The sequence below is a fragment of the Felis catus genome, chromosome F2 (assembly GCF_018350175.1).
Source record: "Felis catus isolate Fca126 chromosome F2, F.catus_Fca126_mat1.0, whole genome shotgun sequence".
Lineage (NCBI taxonomy): Eukaryota > Metazoa > Chordata > Mammalia > Carnivora > Felidae > Felis > Felis catus.
The window spans coordinates 78,787,358-78,810,041 of record NC_058385.1 but is presented as its reverse complement, the minus strand read 5'-3'; the positions used below and the strand labels follow the sequence as shown (position 1 = coordinate 78,810,041).

The 22,684-nt window shown below is 53.9% G+C and overlaps 1 protein-coding gene across 5 annotated transcripts in view; it reads left to right on the top strand.

Annotated features, from left to right (window-relative positions):
* Window positions 1-22,684, top strand: part of COL22A1 (collagen type XXII alpha 1 chain) — a 260,776-nt gene that overhangs the window by 142,086 nt on the left and 96,006 nt on the right. For all 5 annotated transcript variants that reach the window (XM_023248206.2, XM_023248207.2, XM_019823180.3 and 2 more), the window contains exons 24-32: window positions 4,884-4,937; window positions 5,608-5,661; window positions 7,789-7,842; window positions 8,785-8,838; window positions 12,445-12,489; window positions 13,381-13,443; window positions 13,862-13,915; window positions 17,309-17,350; window positions 20,043-20,075. In XM_023248206.2, coding sequence (XP_023103974.2) covers window positions 4,884-4,937; window positions 5,608-5,661; window positions 7,789-7,842; window positions 8,785-8,838; window positions 12,445-12,489; window positions 13,381-13,443; window positions 13,862-13,915; window positions 17,309-17,350; window positions 20,043-20,075 — 453 coding nt within the window. The remainder of the gene's footprint in view (window positions 1-4,883; window positions 4,938-5,607; window positions 5,662-7,788; window positions 7,843-8,784; window positions 8,839-12,444; window positions 12,490-13,380; window positions 13,444-13,861; window positions 13,916-17,308; window positions 17,351-20,042; window positions 20,076-22,684) is intronic.

The following is a 22,684-nucleotide window of genomic DNA, read 5'->3' as shown; positions in this document are numbered from 1 at the left end:
GAGAAGAGAGTGAAGCAATGCCTGGGAAGGCCCCCAGTGTGCCGGGCTAGCTCGCGCACCCTCGTTCATGTACGCGGCAGGTGGCGGGGCAGGGAGGGGCGGGGGTGCTTGCAGCCTTTCTGCTACAGCCGTGGAGACTGAGGCACTGAGGCGAAGTGTGCTGCGTTAGGCCACTGAGGGAGTGTGAGGCAACCTAGCACTCGGCCCGGCCCATCCTAGACCAAAACCCTATTTTTTAATCTCTGTATACCATCATGGCTACCATTAGTAAAGGTATTAATAGAGAGTTTCAGTTTAAAATAACGTAACTTATGGTCTTTAATTCAAATGCTGAAATAGCAGACAGGAGGAGCCCCTGGGTGGCTCAGTCGGTTGAGCCTCCGACTCTTGGACTTCAGCTCAGGTCATGATCTCCCGGTTCGTAGGTTTGAGCCCTGTATCGGGCTCTGCACTGAGCCTGGAGGCTGCTTGGGATCCTCTCTCTCCCTCTCTCTCTGCCCTTCCTCTGCTAGTGTGCGCGCTCTCGCTCTCAAAATAAATAAATACAACATTTTTAAAAGTTTTTAAATATTTATTTATTTTTGAGAGACAGAGACAGAGCATGAACGGGGGAGGGGCAGAGAGAGAGGGAGACACAGAATCGGAAGCAGGCTCCAGGCTCCGAGCCGTCAGCAGAGAGCCTGCCGCAGGGCTCGAACCCACGGACTGTGAGATCGTGACATGAGCCGAAGGTGGACGCTCAACCGACCGGGCCACCCAGGCGCTCCAGTAAAGACTAAAACAAATAGCAGACAGGAAGTTCTGCCCTTGGTCAGAAACCCTGTGCGGGTCTAAGACACCTCCATGGTTTCCCGAAAAAGGGACATGAGTAGTGGTTTTCCAAGCGGCCCTTCCCGAGTCACCGTCAGGTCGACTTCCTCACGCGACTCCCTGTCTCCTGAGTTCATGCGCGTCCGCGTTCTTCTCGACTCGCCACCAACCCAGCTCCTGTCCGGGCCAAGGCTGCCTGACAGCTGGCTAGGGAGAGGTCAGTTCCACCTCCCAGATGATGGTTCTCCTTCCGGTTTCTGGCAGCTCACACCTTGTTCTCCTCCTATAGTCCAGCTGCTGGGTCTGGGCCTGCCTGTTGCTTCCTCGTCTTTCCATGTCCTGAAAGAACCGGAGGGTCCCGTCCGCCACCTCTCGCGGGATCTCATGCAGGGCCCCGGTTCTGCCCACCCTCCGGGCACAGACCATGCACAGATCTCGGCACCTCCACAAGACTCCCCTGGGTCCCTGCCGCACGGAGGCTCCACTGGGGTGCTGCCCGGCCTCACACACCTAACGTCCTCCTAAAGAACTACCGAGGCCGCCTTCTCCTCCGCTGTGCTCCTCCCCAGTGCTCCCCATCTGGGCAGTGGCGCCACACCTACCCGCCTGTGTTGGGCAAGCACAGTCGGGTCCTCGACCTACCTTTTCCCGTCACACACCCTAACTGTGGTTAAACCTCGCCCACTCTGCCTTCAAAACATACCCCGAGTCAGACCAGTCCTTGCTGTCTCCACGGCTAAAGCCCAGGTGGGGACCACTGCCACACCTCACCCCTGTTCTCCCCGAGGGGCCCTGCCACCATCTGACTAGCCCTTCACACTGACTCAGACTTTTGTGCTGGGGCTGGTGCCCAGGCAGGAGGCCAAGATAGTAATAAAATTCCCAGCCATGGGGTGGCGCTGGGCTCCTGGTCTTGCCTTACCTTGTTTGATTTGAGCAGTGTAGGCCTCAGGATCCCACCTTAGAGACCAGGGTGCTGGACCTTCATAAAGAAAGGAACTTGCCGTATGGCTGGGAGCCAGCAGGTGTGGGTTCCATTTGCTTCCTCAAGGACTAACAGGACCCCAAGTACAGGGACTTGAAATAGACGGGGACCATGGGGCCATATATATTAAGGTAGGAATGGCCATCCCTGGCCTATGCCCAGGTCCTCCCCAGGCCCGGCTCCTGCCCCACTGACCCTGTGGCTCGCCAGAGGCTGTATCCAAGACCATCTCAGTTTCCGCCACAATGGACGTCTGCTCTGCGTGAGGTGTCTGGGCCCCTGGAGGAGGCTGATCGCAGCCCTTCCAGAATGTGGACATTAGAGCCGAGGCCAGGCAGCAGCTCTGAGAAGAGCCGCGTGTCCCTGCATGGCTGTTGAAGGCACGGTGAGGCCCTCCGAGCAGCGTCCATGGGGCACCAGCGGCTGGCTGGCTGGCATTCCGTCCTGACTGCTGTCCCCTCTCCCCACCACGTGTTTCTCATCTGTACACACAAGACGCTCCTTGTCAGTGAGAGGAGGCTGGGGCCAGTGGCCCACCCCCTTCCCTGCTGGAAATGGGTCCCCAGACCCTCTGTCAGCCATGCCCACTGCTTCCGGCTTCTCTGTCTCTCTTAAGTGGCTGCTATAGAGTTTAATTACTGTGTAGGATTTTGCTCTTTTACCTGAGTGTGCAACCTCAAACAGGTTGTTATTAAGCCCCTACTGTGTGCACAGCAGTGAACCAGGTGCTGTGGGTCCCTACAAAGGAGGTGGAACAGACCCAGTTGAGCCTGTATGGAAAGTTGTGGTCCCACTTAACGCACACACAGTCTTTCAGGAGAACACCATCCAAGGGGTGACTGGGGTTGGAACCGAGGGCTCAGACCCACATCCCCAAGCTGTGCAGACACTTTGCAGGGGTGGGTACAGGGAGGAGGGATGACGGAACCAGGGTCCTCGCGTCTGAATGCCGGCTTTGTCTCCTGTCACTTTCCCTCCCAAGGTCCTGTTCTTCCTGTATAAAGTACAGTGGAACAGACCCACTTCGTAGGATTCCTGGAGGACGGAAACGAGATACAGTGTGTAAAGTGCAGGGCAGAGGGAACACCGAGCGGGAGTGGCCCCTCCCTAGGCCCTTCTTCCACTTCCGTGTTTTCTGCTTTCTCCTCCTATGGATCCCTGCTTCTCTCCTTGTGCTTCCGGCATTTTCACCATTACGGTGAACATGGAGTGTGATTCCCAGACATGGCAGCTCTTCAGGGTTACTGAGAGAGTGTTTCCAAAGTCACTGTCCCCTTGGGCTTGGCCGAGACCTGTCTCAGAGTCCAAACAAGGGGCCCGCATACTCTATTTATGATAAGCTTTCTGGGTGACTCTGCAGCAGCCGGCCTGTCAAGGATCCTCTGGAGATGATGGCTGTGTGGCTTTAGCAGGGGTGCTTACCCTCTCTGGGTCTCAGTTTTCATTATTGTCAAATAAGGAGGTTTAATTTCCAGTAGATGATCACGAACAATCCTCTTACTCCAACAGTCTGTGGGACGGCAGCATCCTGAGGGGTGTTTGCAAGACACAAAGGAGGAAGGGGACACAGGGTCAGAGGAATGAGCGCGTCAGGAGGCCAGTTTTCTGGAACTTTCTGGAATGTTTGAAAGAGCACGAAATGCTCCAGGGGCCATCACTGCCCCTGGTGTGTAAGGAGGGAAGAAGACTAACGTGTCCAGATTTCGAGCAGAGGCAGTGCTACGCGGGGTCAGGAGGGGCCTCAGAGAAGCTGTGTGCTGGTGGTGAGGGGGCGTGAGAACCCCAGAGGTCATGCTGAAGCAGCGTCACCTGGAACGTGCCTTCTGGAGGGTGGTCCACAGTTACCTGCAGGACTCTCGCTTGGCCAAGAGGCGAGTGGAGCTGAATTGGCTCAGCCGGGTGGTGGGTCTGAATGGCTGTAGGGGTGGGGCCACGAGCCTTCTCGGTGCTCTTCCCCGGCCCTCATCCTGCAGGGAGGACCCTGCCCAGGCCACCATCCTGTTCTGCCGGGCCCCTCAGTTGTGTCTGCTCCAAGCACACATCTCCCAACCAAAGTAGATGCCACCCGCAAAGACACACCACGACTGAGCAGGTACAGGGACAGCTAGGTGCCGATGCACCAAAAATTCCGTTTCTGTGCCCATCGCTGACTCGCGTGCGCCCCCAGTGGCAGGAAAGGGAACAGTCCATGGGAGCAGCAGCCCTTGCCATTTGTTAGTATTTATCGCTCTCTAGTGGCGGTATGACCTCATTCTCCCTGGATGCACAGGCCCTTCTTCTTAGTGCCCCTTAAATTCAGTAGACTTCTTCAAGCATTTATTGAGCACCTGCTGTATGCCACGTCCTGCAGTGGTCCCTGTGAGAGAGGCAGAGGGAGCAAGAGGGGCCTCTGCCTCACAGGGCATGTGAGTCCGATGGACACGGTTACACTGGCCTTGAGCATGGAGGAGGGAGCAATTAATCCAGGCTGGAGCCCTGGCTTGTGATTCTGTTCTGCTTGTGGAGCACTTCCCTCCCTGCGTCTGTTCCTGGCCACAGGTGTCCCAAGTGTAAGCGAGGGAATGGAGAATGGAAGCTGGAGGGTGGGTGTCCAGACTGGTCTGCAGAGAATTGTGGGGAGAGCTTTCACGAGTACCCGTTTGTGGCCCCACCCCAGAACTACGGAATCGGGGGGAGGGGCTGGGACAGGAGGCCCATGTCACCCACCCTTGGTGATTCCATGCTGACTGATGCTCGGGAACCACCGTCCCTTAAGATCTTCGGTAATGCTTGACCCACTGCGTGTGTACGTAGAAGCGTGCAAGTGCGTTCATGCGTTTATTTTAAATGCTCAAGTGCTTGAGATAGAATAGATAATATAATAGTTATATACCCATTGCCCCAAATATAACAGATGTCAACATTTTGCAAATTTTATTTCAGACCTTTTCTTTTTTGCTTTTGTTCCTTTTTTGTTTGTTTGAAAACTAAAGCATTACTAAGACAGCTGGTCACTGTGTCCCCTTCCCTCCTCCCCTCTCAAAGGATATCGTCACCAGGAGACTGCTCCATGCAAGATTGTCACCCACATTTTACTTTTTCTTTCCAGGGCCCTCCAGGACCACCTGGCGTCCCCGGTCCCCCTGGACCCGGAGGCCCCCCGGTAAGACTGGCTTTGATTTTCCCCTACAGGGGCGCTTAGGTACAGAGTTCATGGCCCATGGGAACCAGGAGCATCTTTATGTGTGGCCATCTGTTTGTCCTTCATCAAAGAGGAGAGCAAAGGCATAAACAAGGAGGACCCCAGCCTCTGGGCTTTCAGACCCTTAGATTAGTCTAGAAATATGTCTTGAGCTCTTGGAGCACATTGGTTGGCTGCTTCTAGAGACAGACACATGGATGGAGGTACGTTAGTGTGGGGGTGCCCATTCAGGTGCCTTTTACTAGTTCGTGATTTGGTGCTGAGGCAGCCAGAGGGCCAGGGTAGACACAGGTCAACACGCTCCCCACATACACTTGCTGTGCAGCAGAGAAAATGCCCCTGTAGGCAGAGGGTGGGGTGGGGCCGGCCCAGCAACCAGCGAGGCCTTTCCACCCGTCCCACCTGCTAAGAGCCAATGTGGTGGCTTCTGACTGCAGGCCAGACACGGTGTGATGATTGTGTGTTTCACAGTGGCCCGCACTAAGGATGCTCAGATGCCCTGAAGTCTATGCAGCCTTGTGCATCCTTGTCAGAGCCAGGCGCCTGGGGCCCGGCCAGGAGAGGCACTGGGGAAAGGCTCTGATGCTCCAGAGAGGCCAGACTAATCGTTCCCATGTGGTTCCCTTCTCAGGGTTTACCTGGAGAGATCGGCTTCCCAGGAAAACCTGGGCACCCTGGGCAGGCGGTGAGTTCCCCAGGGTCGTCCCCGCCCCCACGCTTCCCTGGATTCCATTGGTCTATGCTGGGATGGCTGGGTGCCTCCAGGTCGGCTGGCCAGTTGCTACGCCCTTTCCTCCCCTGGCCCCTTCCTGCTGTGGTGCCTTCTACGAACTCAGTCTCCTGGGATTGCGGCCCCAGGGTCCCCCAGCCAGGGTGCAGATCGGGGCTCCCACTCCCCAGGCCACCACCTTTCTTCTCATTACCTGGAGGCTCCTGAAGGCTGTCTAAAGTGACTTCTTGTCCCTAAGAGATACCTGCCAGGGGGAACATAAATAAAGACAGTGGCTGAACGCTTTCTGTCCTCATCCTGACTGCCCTTCCTCACTCCCAAACTCAGAAGATCCTGGGGATCTGGAGGCTCCCTCCTGTCTTTTAAGCCCCGAGGATGGGGCTCAGAAACCTTAACATCTTCACTCCTGTAATGGGTGTGCCATTAAAGCTGGGTATATCTCCTAGTTCTGGCCCTGAGCTCCTCAGCGCCCCGTGGTAGGTGTGGCCTGTGAGCCTGTGACACCTTGTGATGGCACGATCATCCTCATAGACCGATAGGGGACCCTCAGGGAGGCCTCAGCTCCACTGGAAGGGATTTCCTTACAAGTAGTTTTCTCTCTCTCCCTCGTGGGCCGGCGGGTGGGGAAGCCAGCAGAACCCACAGCCCTGGAGGGGATCCGGACGCAGCCAAGGTGATGGAGCTGAATCAGACCGCGTAGCACCCGGCAGCAGTGCCCCTTGGACCTTTGGCAGGTCCGTCGGTGGCTGTGGATGGAGCTCCCCCAGGCAGCAGGGACTGTGATGGCTGGGATGTCCACGTTCTCAGCTGTGCTGAATCCCCTAGGATGTGGGCCGTCCATGCAGGGGTGTGATGCACACTCGGGGGTGAACTGATCCACACCTAGAACACCTGCTCCGTTGCAGCGTGACCGGCACACGTTCATGAACACACAGTTAATGGCAGCGTCACCAGCAGACTTTTTCCTCAGGTGGCGGTGTCCCCTGAAAGCTCAAACACGTTAACAATCACACCTGATCTAATGGGCTCGTCAAAAAGTATGTGTGTTGGTGTGAACGTTCAGAGGAGGGGAGAGAGTCGTAGGCAGAGGAAAAAGTATTTGAAGGCATGGAGGGTGTCGAGGGGGGAGGTTATGGCCACTGAGAGTTTGGGGTGCTACTTCTGGATTCAGTGTGAGCTCATACTTCCGCGGAGGCCAGGTGAGCTCCCCTCCTGCCCTTCCAAGGGCCTTGACTCCTGCGACCCCTGCTCTGGGGAGGCGGGGCTGCCCTCCCAATAGGCCGCCAGCCCAGACTAGAGACGCCAGGAAATAAGAGCATCTTCATTTGGGTGTCAGGAGACCTCTTGGTGGAATAATGACCAGGTTTCCTGAAATAAAAATCATTTTTGAATAGCACTTACAGCTGCCGAAGTGACGACATGTAAACTGTCATCTTGAGGGGAAAGGATTTCCCTCTGTCATGGGGGGGGGTGTGTCCCTGGTCCGCCCCTCAAGGCTCAAGGAAAATCAGAACAGCAAGCAACTCTTAAATAGCAGAAGGCGGAGCCAGGCAGCGGGGGGCGGGGTTAAAAGCCCACGTGTCCCCATCACCGGGCGGGGCCTGGAGTCCACCCCCTCAGCCCTTGGGACTCTTTGTCCCCGTGCCTGTAACACCACCCGTCCTGTCGGACGGGCCGGGGGAGGAGGCAGCCTGTAGGGAGGAGAGGACACAGAGCCCCTCAGTGTGGCCCTTAGAAAGCACAAGGCAGACTTGGTGAATGCCAGGCCAGGAGACTGGGAAGGGGGGACATGTTGGTGGAGATTTCCCAGAGAGAGAGGGAAGCAGAAAGCAGAGGTAGTGAGGGCCCCCTCTCGGCCACCACGCACGTCCAGAGTGGCCGGACCCCGGATGCTGGCCAGAGGGTGAGGGCCGTCTCCCTCATCAGGCGTGTGTAGGCCAGCCTGGTCCCACAGAGACGGCGGCACACTGGCAAGAGAGCCCCCCTGAGGAGGTGGGGTGGCCCCCAGCGGCTGGCCAAAAGCCACTCGTTGCATTCTCCCTAAACATGTGTCTCATTTTGCTCTTTTTCACTCTTGACCAGGGCCCACCTGGGAAGGACGGGCAGAATGGAGCCCCAGGCCTGCCGGGACCCAAGGTTGGTGTGCACGGGGGTGGCCGGAGTTTGGGGCCCAAAACGCAGGAGGAAAGGGATGTTGGATTGCTGGTAAATTCTAAAATACACCGATGGCTTGGGGCCTGGATCAGGACTCGGGAATGTTGGGGTTCACCAGGTCAGACGTGGGAAAGTCCTTCACTTCTGCTTAGGTGACTGAGCCAGACAGAAGCATGTGGAAGCCTCGGGCTTTCCCACGGACGTGTTCGGAATACGTCTGTATTTGCGGGGAGGGACAAGGTTCGGATACTCGTAACCTAAGAGACTAATTTTAAAAATATTCTGGTGCGGCTCATCATGGTAGGAACAATTAGGAAAAGAGTCAGAGGTTAATATCATAAATTTGGGAAGCAAGTCCCCCGTTCACACGCTGCAGGTGAACAGTTACAAGAGCACAGCATGAATATTTGCGTGAGCGAATTTGATACCTTCCCACCAAACACACGTAGGCTCAGCACGTATGCCCGTAACCATCCGCGAAATGCGGCCTTTCGATATTACGGGAGCATCCTTCATCCTTTTCAATAAGTACCTTACAACCTCCACTTTTTCCTGACCAAATACAGAATAAGCATGCATTTGACTTCATTCCACGGGTATTTAATGTAAATATTCTCCGTCTTTCTCCCTTGGTTTTCACGACGGAGGAAAGGGCTAACCGATGATCTTGCAGTCTCAGAATCGCTCATGTGACCTCTTCCGTGCTCCCAAGTCTCTCAGTGAGAGAAAAGCACAGTTTTCTACCCAGTTATGTTTCTATAAAAACAAACCCAAAGCAGAGGCCTGGAATGTGGAATCTGAGAGGTTATACAAGCTGCCACCCCGGTACGAGTGGTTCTTCTCCTGAACCAGACGGTGACTAGCACTGAGTGTGTCCCCCGAGCCTGGCCCTCTCCTGCCAACCTCTCTCTGCATTCCTTACAGGGGCAGCCAGGAGAGAGAGGGGAAGACGGTCTGCCTGGAAAACCCGGCCCCAGGGTATGGACCCCGCCTCCTCCCCACCAGTGGGCTCTTCGGAATGGGGTGTTTAGGCTGTGTGTGAACCACAGTTGACGGTGTGAGTGGTCTGGCAGTTAGAGTCTGGTGGCCCCCGGGGCTTGGGCCCCACAGGGACAGACACAGGCAGTGGGAATGACTACACCACACCTAGGACAGAGGGAGGAGGGCCAAGCGGGTTCCTAGGGGGACCTGTAGCTGAGGGGTCTCAAGGAGAGCTGTGGCCTTAAGAAGAACTCATCACTGTCCAGCTTACCTGGCAGTGAGGAACAAGAGGGGCTTCTCTCTGTCTGTCTGTCTGTCTCCCTTCCCCCCCCTCCCCTCCTCCCGGGGCTCTGTTGTCCTTCCAGAGCTCCCTAAAGCCTGGCCCCTACTCCTGGCTGATGCGGTCTGTGGCATCCAGTCCCCACCTCCCACCCTCACCCCCTGCTCCATGGTCCCTGCATGCTGGGGTCTGTGGGGGAGGCAGAGGCCACTTCCCGTGTCTTTGGACAGGGCACCTCCTGTGGGAATGGGGACCCCAGGTGCTGTGTTTGGATGGCTGGCCCTTGGAGCCCCACCTCTTGGGCTAGAGTTTCCTTTTGTCTCGAGGACCAAAGCTCAACATCTCAGATTTGGCCTGGGCTCTGAATGCAGTGAGCACAGACCATGTGGCGTGTGTGTGTGTGTGTGTGTGTGTGTGTGTGTGTGTGTGTGTGTGTGAGAGAGAGAGAGAGAGAGAGAGAGAGAGAGATGTGTCGGTGTGTGTATGTGGGGTGCATGTGTGGTGTGCAGGTGCAGGTACGTTGGCTCTAGGGGAGTCCATAGAGACAAGAGATTGCCCCAGGCACTGCCCCTGCCCCTCCCGCCTGCACTTCACTGGGCTATGAGCTAGTCGAGGGCAGCAGCCGTGACTGGGTCTTTGTCCCCTCTGCTCGCCCGTTCCCAGCCAGGGTCAGGCATTTGGCAGGTGCTCAGTAAGGGTTTTCTGCATGGAGGATGGAGGTCACCTCAGCCCAGCAAGAGCACAGGAGTGGCCCGGACTCTACAGCTGCCCTCTGGAACGCAGGACCCCGGTCACCCTGCTGGCCGGGAAAGGTGTTCTTGGGCCAGATGCGGGGCCCCTGGCCTTGCTTTGCTTTTTCATAAAGTGGCCGTTCTCTACAAGACCAAAAGAAGCCAGAGGAGAAAAAGCAGGTTAGAAAGCACCTGGCTACGTCAAGCATACCCACGTGCTCAGATGTGGACAGAACCTCCCGAGGTCCACCAGGAAACCTCCTGTTGTCTGGATTCCAGACTCCAAGGACTCTACCCTCATGCCCCCGTGAGCTGTCCTGTTACCACTCACAAGACGGTGCTCCTTCGTACTTTAAGAAGCAACATCTGCATTTAAACAATGTGCTTGCAACACAAGCTTCACGTTTGGGATTCCCCAAATCCCTGAAATATCATAAGTCATCTGCTGCGTTGTGTCCATGCACGCCCCGAGGTGGCTGTGTGGGGTGAATGTCATGGTCTTAAAAACACCTTTCGGTGTTTGGCTGAAATTCTGCCCTTTTCCAGAAAGGACTTAAAACGTGCAGGTTTGCTGGCTTGACCTGGCAGATCGTGTGCTGTGAACCATACTTCAGTGTTGTGTTTTCCCAACTTTGTAAATCGGTGAGCCCTCCCGGGCTTACACGTGTGAATTCCCACACTCTGTCCACTGGGCTTCGGATGCAGTCTCTCCCCTGTGCACGCGGGTCCCCAGAAGGTGGCCATCGATCACATCACGGGAAGTGCTGGGATGAGCTCAGAGAGGTGCCCTCAGGGACTTCTGTGGTCTCTCTGCCTGTGTGTTTTCGGTTTCTCGTGGTCACTAACTGGAAGATTCAAACAGCCAGGCCTACTGCGCCAGCTCACGTGTTGGTTTTGCACGCTTTCTAGTGCAAAGTGTTTAAAACACTTCTCTGGGAAGTTCAAAACTATGAATGTGTGCAGTTTTCATACTTTCTACAACATCCTTGGTAGCCTCAGAGAGGATCTGGCCTGGGGTCTTGTTAACTTTATTTTGGTAAAATGCCAACCGAAGATTAAAATCTTCCAAGGAGATTACGGATAAGGGGTGGACGGCGGGCTCATGCGTCTGTCAGGGGACGGCCCTGGCTTGCAGGATCGACCTTTCGGGTTCACGTCAAGAATCCAAGATGCTGCCCGGTCCTCCGTCCGTTGTGCCTTTGACTTCGAGCTCACGGCACGGATTCAGGAAGCGCTTCCGAAGCCCTTGAAGACGTCTTGTAAGCAAACCCAGACCCTCAGTGCCTTCCTCAGCATGTGAGAAGCAATTCCCACGGCAAGGATGTTGCCGTCCTGGTAGATTTAAAGTGCACGTTTTAGTGGCAGGTGTTTGCACTATCTCGGGCAGCGTGGTTCTCGCTGATGGTGCCTGTAAACACCGGGAAGTCGGGGGATGGGAGCGTGGGGAGAGTTTCTCTGTGGCGACTCCAGTGTGAGTTCCCCTGCTGGCACCAGACCTTCCGCATCAGATATTGCTGAGTTGTTCAATGCTGAACAGTGTTTTGGGTTACTTTTTTCTTTTTCTTACCTTCTTCTCTGAGACGAGGGGATGGTGGAGGTCTTGACTACCAGCTGAGTCTGGCGTAGCTGCAGGGGAGACCATGATGGGTACGGAAATCCGGAAATCATTCATTCATTCATGTGCCCGTTCACTTATCAGAAAACCACGTTTCCTTATGGAAATCTACGCCGGTAGCGTAATGGGTGTCAGAAACTGTCCAGAATGGTTCTCAAGACGCATTGTTGGTTAGAAATTACAGTCCCTCCCCACCAGCACACACACGCACAGATTTGAGTCAGTGATTTATAGGGAAACACAGCAGCTGGATGCGTTGGGATCAGGGAACAGTCCCCTCTGGGCCTGTGGCTCCTTCTTCAACCCACCGCAAAATGCAAATTAGGAACCTAATGGCTGAGGACTAAACGTCATCCCATCTGCTGGAACCAGTGTGTAACTGTTTGGGGGTTTGCTTTCTGGTTTACCAGAATTTCACCCAAGACTTGGTTTTATTGTAACCCAGCATGGGAGCCAACAAAGAAAGCTCTGACTCACCTCCAACCCTGGGGCTGCCTGTCTGAACGGCAACCATAAGACAGTGGTGAGCATGGACGTGTTCATCAACGGCTTCTCCCTCATCGCTGGACCCAGCGTGGGGCCTGGGCTCCCCTTCAGTTAGCACAGCTCAGAGCTGGACGGACCTATGAGTCCCTGATTTTGGCCCCTCATTGTTCTGAATTGTAGGCTTTTTGATTCAGGATGAATGGGTTCACCTGCGTAAACTCTGTCGGGGCGATCTGAGATTCTAGCAGGGGTTCTCTCTGGGGGAAGTGAAAGACGTTATGAGGGCGTGTGGAAGGCCTCCCTCCGGAGAGGCCGGGCACTTGGGTTTCCACAGCCTGCGCGGCTGCATAGAGCACGGGCCGTAACCCTGCTATGCACGTGTCTGAGAATCCAGAGATGCTGCTGTGAACGTGTGGGGCCAGCGGGGGAATGACCACCATCTCTGCAAATGTCCGTGGGACGTGACGGCGTGTCTGTTATTCTGTCTCCAGGGTGAAGTTGGGGAGCAGGGCCTGGCAGGCCGACCTGGAGACAAGGTCTGTTTTTTCTTTTTTTCTTTCTTTCTTTCTTTCTTTCTTTCTTTCTTTCTTTCTTTCTTTCTTTCTTTCTTTCTTTCTTTCTCTTTCTTCCTTCCTCCTTCCTTCTTTCCTTCCTTCCTTTCCTTCCTCCTTCCTTCCTTCCTTTCTTTCTTTTTTCTTCCTTCCTTCCTTCCCTTCCTTCCTTCCTTCCTTCCTTTTCTTTCTTTCTTTCTTTCTTTCTTTCTTTCTTTCTTTCTTTCTTTTCTTTTCTTTTCTTTCTTTCTTTTCCTTCTTTCTCCTTCTCTTTCTTTTCTTCTCTTTCTTCCCTTCTTTCTTTCTCATTCATTGATTCATTCATTCCATTCTTCAGTCAATGCATTCTCTCACTGTGATGCCCTAGGCCTGTATCAGTTCCCTCTGGGGGCTCACTTCCTTCATCTCACACATTCATTTACCCAATGATTATCAGCATGTCCTATGCATCCATCACTGTGTTGGGCTCACAGCCATCAACCAAGAGCAATGACCAGGTGCAGTGAGTGGTGATATGCAGGTGTGGTGGGTGGGAGGGCAGGAGGGAGGCCCCTCACTCACACTTGGGGAATGTTGGGAAAGATGACAAGGAGGTGTCATTGTGTCAGAGTCCTAAAGGACAAGGAGGAGGAGGAAACACCCAGACAGGTGTAATGGGTTCCTGGTGATGAAATGGGCTGAAGTGAGAAAAAGCTTGGAGACACCCCAGCAAGCAGATTCTCTAGAACCACTCTGATCTCCGTGTCGTCCCCACTGAGCCACAGTCTTTGGGGACAGGAGAGCAGCGAGGGGAGAGCACCATCTCGCGCATGGCCTGGCGCACAGGGGAGCCTCAGTGAGCATTGAGTGGACAGAGGTGCCATGTTTTTTCCACAGGGAGAGGCAGGTGTCCCTGGTGCTCCAGGATTTCCAGGTGTGCGGGGACAGAAAGGAGAGCAGGTAAGTGACGAACCTCTCCTGTGCCCCTGCAAAGCTGCCCCCTCTGGAGTTCAGTCCCTGGAGCAGTGGGTGGTCTTGGCTGGGGCTTGGGGGTGTTTCCCCAGGTTTATGGAAGAGAGAAGGTAGGGGACCAAGCTTCTTTGGTGTGTCACCTGTGGCAAAAGGACAGGGACTGAGAGATCTATCTGCAAAGGGTAGACCATCTTCAGATGGAATTGATGGGAACAGGGCGGGATGTCATGACAGGTGCCTCGCCCCTTATGACAGCCAGCCGCCCAAGTTGGGCCTCACCTTGGCGTTTACTGATAAGGCAAGAGCAGGTCAAGAAAAAAGGGATTTTGCCCAAGGTCCTTTTGCTCTTATGGGGAAAAGGCAGGTGCTGAGATCTGGTGTTTCCCAGTTTCATCTTTCACCGCAGGGCGAGAAAGGGGAGCTGGGCCTCCCAGGCCTGAAAGGTGACCCAGGCAAAAAGGTAGGAGCTGCTGCTGGCCTCCTGGTCCTCAGTGACCCGAGTCGCCCAGCCTTCCTCGTGAGCATGTGTGCGGTGCCTGTCGTGTGGTGGAGAGGGTGCGCGTCTCCGAGACAAAGCAGGGTCTGGCTTGCAACCTGGTGGTGCCTTGTCTGACCTCTCTGTGCCTCGGCGTGCTGGCCGGACACGCTCCGCTGACCCTTCCTCGGAGGGCTGCTGGGAAGCGTGACTCCTGTCCTGTGTGTGAAGTGAGGTGCCGTGGACTCGATCGGGACAACCCGACGGGGGTCATGTTACCAACAGCCGCCCAGATGAGGAAGCTGAGGCACTGCAAAGTGGCCACATCGCTCTCCCAGGGGTGCGCGAACAGAGCATGTTGCTGTCAATCCCCAAGCCCCGGCAGCCGGTCGGATCAGCGTCCTGGCTCCTTGCAGGGCAGAGCCTCTGGACGGCCTGGCCCGTGGGCGCCTGAGCGACACCCACGGGGGCTTGTGTCCCCCCTTCTCCCGCACAGTGGTCCCCCCCCCGGTGTCCCCTCCTGTTTCCCGTTCTCGGTCCGCCTGTCCTTTCTTGGCTCCCAGAGGGGCCTCCCACCCGCTTCCCTCTTGGGCTGGAGGCTGAGAGCTGTACTCCAAACAGACCCGTCTAGAAACGGGCAGGGCGTCGTGCTGTCAGTTTTTCCAGAATCACAGTTTTCATTTGCGAAACTCATTTCCAGGATGCAAAGGACTCAGTGAGACCATAAAGCTCCTTTTATTGCTTTCGCAGAACAGTCAGGCCCGTGGCAGAATCACATTCACACGTCCAGAAAATCCGGCCCCTCTTTTTCTCCAGAGAAATAGGTGGTGATGATAATTCTGGTCGAAAATCCAAAACAAGACATTAAAGCGACACTGTCCCTGTCCGACTGTTTCTTGCACGTCACTGCCTCTGCTTGCCAGTCCGTTCCTGGCCACCATCCACGACGCGCGTTTAAACCCCACGGCATCTGGAAAGTGGGTACAATCATCTCCTTTCTCAGCAAGGGCTGCTGAGGGCTTCACGTTTTCCTGCAGGAGCTGGGGTCGGAACCCACCCGTCTAGTTAACTCCGGCGCTCAGGTCTTTCTGCAGCCACGAAGAGGGGCCACGGGGGTCTTCCCTGGCCACCTGCTGTTCCTTCCTCCTCACCATCCCCTCCCCCCCCCACCAGCGCTGGGGAGGTGCTGGCTGTACCCAAAAGGCAGTCTTTAGGTCCTCTGGGTTGGAGACACGTTTCTCCTCCAGTCCTCTCCTCAATAATACACACCCACACATTCCCTAGTGTCGACATAAAACGAACAAACCATTTTTTAAAATTTTAAAGAGAAAGGAAAACAGTTTTATTCAAGCCCAAGTTAGGACAGCGGCCTGGACACATGATCTTCACCAAGAAGAGAGCCCTCTAGGGGACAGACGTGCTGCAGGGTTATAGATGACTTTACAAAAAGGGTTACAAGTTGTCATGACAAAGGACGTTCCAGGGAGTTACAGACTTTCTCTTGTGGTTTTAGTATGTGCAAAGCTGTATGACTTTAATCTTACCGGAACCGGGGGGGGGGGGGGTATTGTTTTTCCTATCTTTATGTTTGGAATGCTTTTTTCTGGTTATTGTTATTTTTTAACAAAGCAGATGTAGAATATGTGCTGGGGCAGAAATAGAGCCCGTGCTCTGAAGGTATTCTGAGTCATTTTCATGTTGGTAAATGTTAAAGTGTAGCTTCCCTGGGAGCCCGGGGCCCACACAAGTGAAACATTGAAAATTTCCTTTATCACTGGGAAACACTCAACGTCTGATTATTTGGACTTTTTCATTTGGGGTATACTGGGTTAAATGAGATTGCTTCTGGAGCATCAGGAAGTCAGTGTCAGGAGAATAACTGGGTCGAATCATGTAATGCAAATAGCACCAAGAAAGTGTTTTTCTTTAAAAACAAAACAAAACAAAACAAATTCTGGAACTTCAGCGAAGGCAATGCTGCTTGGGTTCTGAGCTTAAAACCAGGCTCAGCCATGTGCTGGGTATGACTTCAAGCAGGTGCATGAATGTTATGTGTCATTACCCTTATTTATGAATGAAATGGGCATACCAAAGTGTCTGCATTATAGGCATTTCTATGGAGATTAAATGAGTTAAGGGGTGCCTGGGTGGCTCAGTCGTTAAGCGTCTGACTTCGGCTCAGGTCATGATCTCATGGCTCGTGGGTTCGAGCCCCACATCAGGCTCTGTGCTGACAGCTCGGAGCCTGGAGCCTGCTTCAGATTCTGTGTCTCCCTCTCTCTCTGCCGCTCCCCAGCTTGTTCTCTCTCTCTCTCTCTCTCTCTCTCTCTCTCTCTCTCTCTCTCTCTCTCCATCTGTCTCAAAACATAAATAAACATTAAAAACATTTTTTAAAAAAGTTAAAACATGTATAAACATAACCTGGTAACTGGAATTAAATACCATATAACCATGGAAATAAGACAGAAACAATGTAACTATGTTTATCGTATTATTATCGTTTGCTAAGAGTGGCCTTGTCCCTGTCTAAGCCAGCTTTATTCATTCCTGTGTTCACTAACCACACATGGAAAGCCTGCCACAGTCCTGACCCCGGGCCACTCGGAACACGTGTGGGCAGAGACATCCAAGTCCAGGCATCATGTGACACACGTGGAGTGACAGGCTTTGGGGACTGTGTGCTCTCTGTAGTCCCTCCTGCATGGCGCTGCCCAGTGCCCCTCTCCCCTCAGGTCAAATGTACGGATTTCCTCCCCACGGGGCCCCTGCAGAAGATGATCTCAGTCAGCCCCCATATGATATGAGCTGAATGTACTATTATCAGTATATCGCAAAGAGGTAAATAAGCCCAAAGAGGTAAAATGATGTATAAAGTGGTAGATTGAGGTTTAAAGCTCTAGAGGCTTAACTCCCACACCTGTGTTGTTTACAGGAATGTAAATGTGTCCCCTCGGCCCCCTGCGAAGAGCCCATCCCCTCCACACGGGCCGGGACAGGGCCCGTGGAGTCTGTAGGGGGCACATGTCTTTGTGCCCAAGGGCGCACAGTGGGGATGTTTGCTGTCTCGTGGGTTGTGGTGACAGGAGGCAGCCTAAGTGTCATCAGCAAGAAGATGGACAGTGGATCTCTTTATCTCCGCATTCACAATGGAATAGCATCGAGTGATAGGAGTGATCAACAGCTGCCCAGAGTGGCCTAGATAATTCTCAAAACATAAGGTTTTCGTATGTCTGAAATAGTCTCTAATTTGGAGTCTGTCTTTCATGGTAGATACCGCGTGTGTGATTCTGTCGCCTGGGGAAAGGTGTCCCAGGATAAGCAGAGTTCGCTCGAGGATAAATGGTCATTTCTTTTCTTTTTTTTTTGTTTCTCATCCAGGGTGAAGTTGGTCCTCCCGGCCCCCCTGGGTTACCTGGAACGGTAGGTTACACTGCTTCTCATCCTCTTCTTCTTTGAATCCCTAAGGCAGCCCCCCTCCCCCACTCTTCACTTAGTTATAGACATCTTTTTAATAGAGATTGCCTGTTCCTAGGTCTTGCGATCCAGAAATACATAAGCATCTCTAAGAACCACCTTGCACTTACTGATTTATTGCTTTTGTGCAGCAAGCACGGTTACTATTTAGCAGAACACTGGTTAGACACAGAATATGTACCCGCCTGTTGCATACGGGGAAGTTGAGGTCCAGAGACAAGCAGGGGGAGACTTTGTCCAGAGTAAGACTGCACATGGATATATAACCATGACTCATGATTCCACCCCATGCAGGTATGAGGGCAGGCATTGTGACTGGTGTTGAGTAAGAGCATGGGCTTCGGAGCCACGAAATAGTGGGCTTGAGTTCCCGAGTCCCTTATCTGCCATCAACCAGCACTGATCTTAGGTATATTGTTTACCTTCAAAGACCTCACCTTCTCGTCTGTTACGAAAAACTATTATACCCAGCTATAGTACATTTCTAGTGAAAACTAACTGAATTAATACAGGGTATGTAGTATAGTTTCTGGTACATAATAAACACTAAATTAAAAACAACTGCCATATGAATATGGGAGCATATTTTGGGTTGTTTTTTTTTTTTTCCATCTTAATGTTTCTTCCCAGCCTTAGTAGTTTGTGCTTTGATCAGTTGATTTTGGGGAAGTTGAACATGGCTTCAGGGCTGGCCAATTGCTCGATTCCCAAAGTAGGGAACTGTCTAAGTATGGAGGCCAGGAGATGAGAGCCTGAACACCCGGAAATCCCATCTGCAGGATGACAGAAAATCATACTCTGTGTCGTTTGTGTTTGTTAAATCATTACTCCCCTGTTCAGTCTCCCCCCACACGCATGCCTGTCGGAATGAGACTCAGCCATCCCTTAAGGGTGTTAGAAGAATCTCAGAATTCTATTTAGAGCCGCAAATGGTCATATAAAACTTTTGTGTGATACTGGAAACATCTGATGTTGGCAGGCATGCAGGGAAATGAGCACTATTGTGTTGTGTGAGGGCAGACTGGTAACACTTGCTTGAGGAGTTACTCAGTATTAACGTATCGTAAAGTGTGTGCTTGTAGCTTAGAAATGCCGCTTCCAGGCGTCTGTCCCAGAGAAGTGTTTGCACTGTGTGTATTTGAAAAAACGTGTACAGGGACATACATTGTAGTTTTACTTATAATGAAGTATTATAGGCAACTTACGGGGCAGAAAATGAAGTAAACCATAGGATATCCATATCCTGGAGTCCTAGTTTGTAAAAATACACACACACATGCATGTGCACACACGCGCACACACACAACGTATGTGGCCTTGAGAAGATACTGGCACGCAACAGAGATGTGGTGGAAAACCCAGCATGGGCTCACGGCCCAGCCGGTGGGGCCACTTCCTGAGGCGCACTCACTGGCTGTGGGAGTTCCGTGAAGCAGTTTGCCTGTCTGCCTCCCAGTTTCTTATCCACACTGCAGGGAGAACGGATGATTGATCTCTTCATTACTGTAGAGAATATGTGGCTTTACCCCTATATACAAGGACCAATAACCACAGTCCTTTGCTGTTGATATTTGTAGAATTCGTGTGCAAGTCGTGCATTTTTATACATTCATAATGGTGTAAAAGTACTTAGAAAAACTTGCTACACTGGGAAACGGTGGTTTCTTCTGGAGAAGAGACTGGTATTTGGGGACATAGAGGCTGAGGTTAGGAAACTTGCTTTTATCCTTCTGTTTTGACTTCATTGTGTTTTCAGACTAGAATCTGTGATGTTCTTTTGCCCACTCACTTATTTTTCTGAGCACCTGCTGTGAGCCAGGCACTGGTGGTGTTTGGACCCCACAGAGCTTCAGCCTGGTGGGCGAGACAGACTCTAGTCCCCTGGTGGCCCTGAAACACGTATGTGACAAATTATAGGAAATGCCAGCAGGGGAAAGAACAGGGTGCAGTTAGGGAGAGTAACAAGGGGACCTAATTTATATTTGGTGGAGGGGCAAGGGGGTCTTGGAAGACGAGACGTTGAAAACAGCCCCAAGGATGGGCTGTGGTCAACCGGATAAAGGGAGGATGGGAGTGTGTTCCCAAAGGACAGCAGGTGCAAATGCCCTGTGGCTGGAGAAGCCATGGCATCTGTGAAGCGCTAACGGCAGCATGGACACGGGGTGGGGCTGGAGGGCCACGTGGCTCTATGTGCCCGGATAAGGAGTGGCCAGAGGGCGCCTCCCCTGGTTTCTTCTCACACGCGTCATGCCCAGGGGTGCTGCTGGTGACAGACTCTGGGGGTCGGGGGCGGTGTCCCAGGGTCCAATTACTCACAAGGATTCTCCATCTCAGCCCAGGGCACCCTGAACAGAGAAGGTTTCATCCCCACTTTACTGGTGTGGGAATGGAAGCTGACAGATGGTCACAAAGTTTTAAGTGGGGGTGTGACTCCGGGTCCCCCATCTAACCACAGTGCTTTTCTGCCCTGCCTTGATCACCCCTCGGGGACTTGAAAGAAATATGTGATTGTACCTGTCAACACGAATCATCACTAAAGGAAATGCTAGGGCTGCGTTCTCCCACGTGGTCAAGTCTCTTAGAGGCAGGTGGTTAAAAGCAAGTCACATCTTTCTCATTTCTGTGCTTTCCTTTTCAGACGCCCCTGTTCACGCCTCACCCCAGGATGCCAGTAAGTAGCAGCGGCCCCTGGGGGGCTGCAGGTGCCCTTTGGCCAGACCTGCGCTGCCTGCCTGCTCTGGCTCCTGACTTAGCCCCTCCACACGGGTCTGCAGGGCGGCTCACTTCCAGATTTGTCCAGACAGCTGGGTGGTGGCGGGGGGGGAAGGGCCCTGCAGGGACCTGGCTCGGTGTCAGGCAGGCATGCCAGGGGCCTGGAGGTCACCTCTTGCTGGCTGAGGGTGAGGGCCAGCCCTCTCCTGGCTTAAGGTTGGGTCTCCGCTGCCCAGAGAGCCGGTGGTCGGGAGGAGAGCAGGTCAGGTGGCGGTGGACTGAGGAATCCCAGGGAGCATTACTGAGGATGTTGGCCTGAATGGGTCCCAGAGACTGAAGTACACTGAGGGGACCCGGGTCTAAGAGAGGCCGTTCGGAGGGAGGACAGTGGAGACCCAGCCAGCTGCAGGGTGTGGCTGGTGCACGGAGCTCTTGTGGCTTCTCCCAGAGACTAAAACACTCAGCAAGGAGGCTCATCATCGTGGCAGCCGCGGGGAAGCCTTTCCCTCCTCTGTCCATGAAAGGCTCTCGAGAAAATAAGTTTTTCCAGGATGACCTCCGCTCTCGGCAGCACTATGGCCCGAGGCGTGCACCTGCTTGTCCCCTTTGCTCTCAGGACGGGGTCCTCCTGTGGCTGCTCCAGGCCGCGCGGCCGCTGAGAGCCCGCACACATCCGCATTTCAGTAGTTGTTTTGTGGGAGCGCTCGGTGTTGAGCGTATACGACTTAGAAAGCTGCAGCGCATCCTGTATATGTGGGGAAAGATAGGAGCTGGGGCAGCGAGCCAAGGAGTGGAAGGGGCGGAGCTTGAGCGCATCTCGCGTGGCAGGTGCCGGGCTGCCAGTGCTGACGCTGTCCCTGAGGGAGCTGCACATGTGCCCCGTTTCACAGATGACGACTTGTGGGTCAGAGGAGCTATGCAGGCTGCAAAGCGCCTGCCTGGGAGATAGGCCGTGAGATGGGTTGTGGGCTGCAAGGACCTGCCTGGCCACAGCGGCTGTCCCCACCTGCTGAGGAGATTCAGGGCTTGCCCAGGTGGTGGCCGCCCACATCACAGCACCCCAGTGTCTGCCTGTCGCAGGACCACCTCTCCTGGTCTCTGTCCTCTGGGTCTCTCTTCCTCGGACCCACCCTGAGCCCCTCCAGCTGGAGACAAGCCTGCAGAGGCGGCCCCTCCTTAAAGGAATCGCTCCCTTAAAGATGATTTCCAAGGTATTCCAGTTGGAAGGCTCATGAGGGAGAGTCCGGGCCTGCCAGGCCTCCCCTTTGAACCCCAGTCGCGACACTTCCTGTAGGGTCTGAGCCTTTCGGAGATCAGGAAGCCACCTCAGGTGCAAAGTGAAGAAATTGTGTCTATGGGGGAAAAAAAAACGGTTCACTGTGGATTATTGCATGAGTCTCTCTGGGACCAGCCTCGTCGCCATGGTAACTGTACTTGTGTTGATGGTTTTGAAAAGTGATGTTTGACGTCTCCTTGCTCTCCTGAGGCATGCTCCCTTTGAGTCCCTGCACATGGCGCAGGGTGGCAAAGTCCCAGGCATAATTAAGCAAGGGAATAGAGAAGGCTGGGAGGAAAAACCCACCTCCCTCTGTCTGGGGATGGAGAAAGCTGCTGGGGCTGGCTGGGGGTGGCACCCGGGGAGGCTGGGATGCTGCGTGCAGGTCTGCGGAGGGGACCCGGCCCTTCATTGGAGGAAGGAGGGACAGGCAACCTCAGGCTTGGGGATATTGCAGCTAAGAACTCAAGAGGGTCTTTGTAAGGGGTGGGCAGGGGGTGCTGGCAGGTGGCGAAGAAGCAGCCAGCTAGGAAGGGTCTGGGGTGGCCTGACTCCACCCCGTCAGCCTGCAAAGGAATCTGCAGGATGCCAGCCCAGTTGCAGGATGACACTGAGCCCCAAGAGGGTGTTGACGTGGTTGACGGACTCACCGGTAGGGGGCGCAGCCTGGAGGAGAAAGAAGCCACTCACACCCGTGCATTCAGCGGCTGTGGATGAGTACCCACTGTGTGCTCCTGGAGTGAAGGCTCTGCTTCCTGACTGATCCCCAGGCTGGGGCTGAAAATGGCTTGAGCACCTTGCCTGTGAGTCCCCAGGGGTCCCTCCTGTGGCCTGACGACCGCCATCTACAGTCCCTTTCTCCAGCTTCTTCCTAGTGCATCACCTGAAAGAACCCCATTAGCCCTTTTGTCTTTGTGGGTTGTATTGCCAGTGACTGGAGGACCAAAGAGTCTCGAAGGTCCCCACAGCAGGGAGGAAAGTGTGCTGGCAGGAAAGTATTGCTGTCCCTGATGAGCAGAGCTGGAGTGTGTGATGAGCTGGTTTGCTCCAGAGGAACCAGTGAGGTCACACCTGTGTGGGTGCCACGGAGCACTTTGCAAAAGCACCTCATTGAATCTTGGCCACAGCTCCCCAAGGTAGAGCATGCAGATTCCATGCCACACAGGATGCAGAGAGAGAGAGAGAAAACCAGCCAGGACTGTGCAGATGCTAACTGGGCGATCCGCCAGTCGCTTGGGCGAGGAGAGCAGGTGGGAACCCCAGGCAAGGTCTCCGGAGTCTGCCTGTGCCCG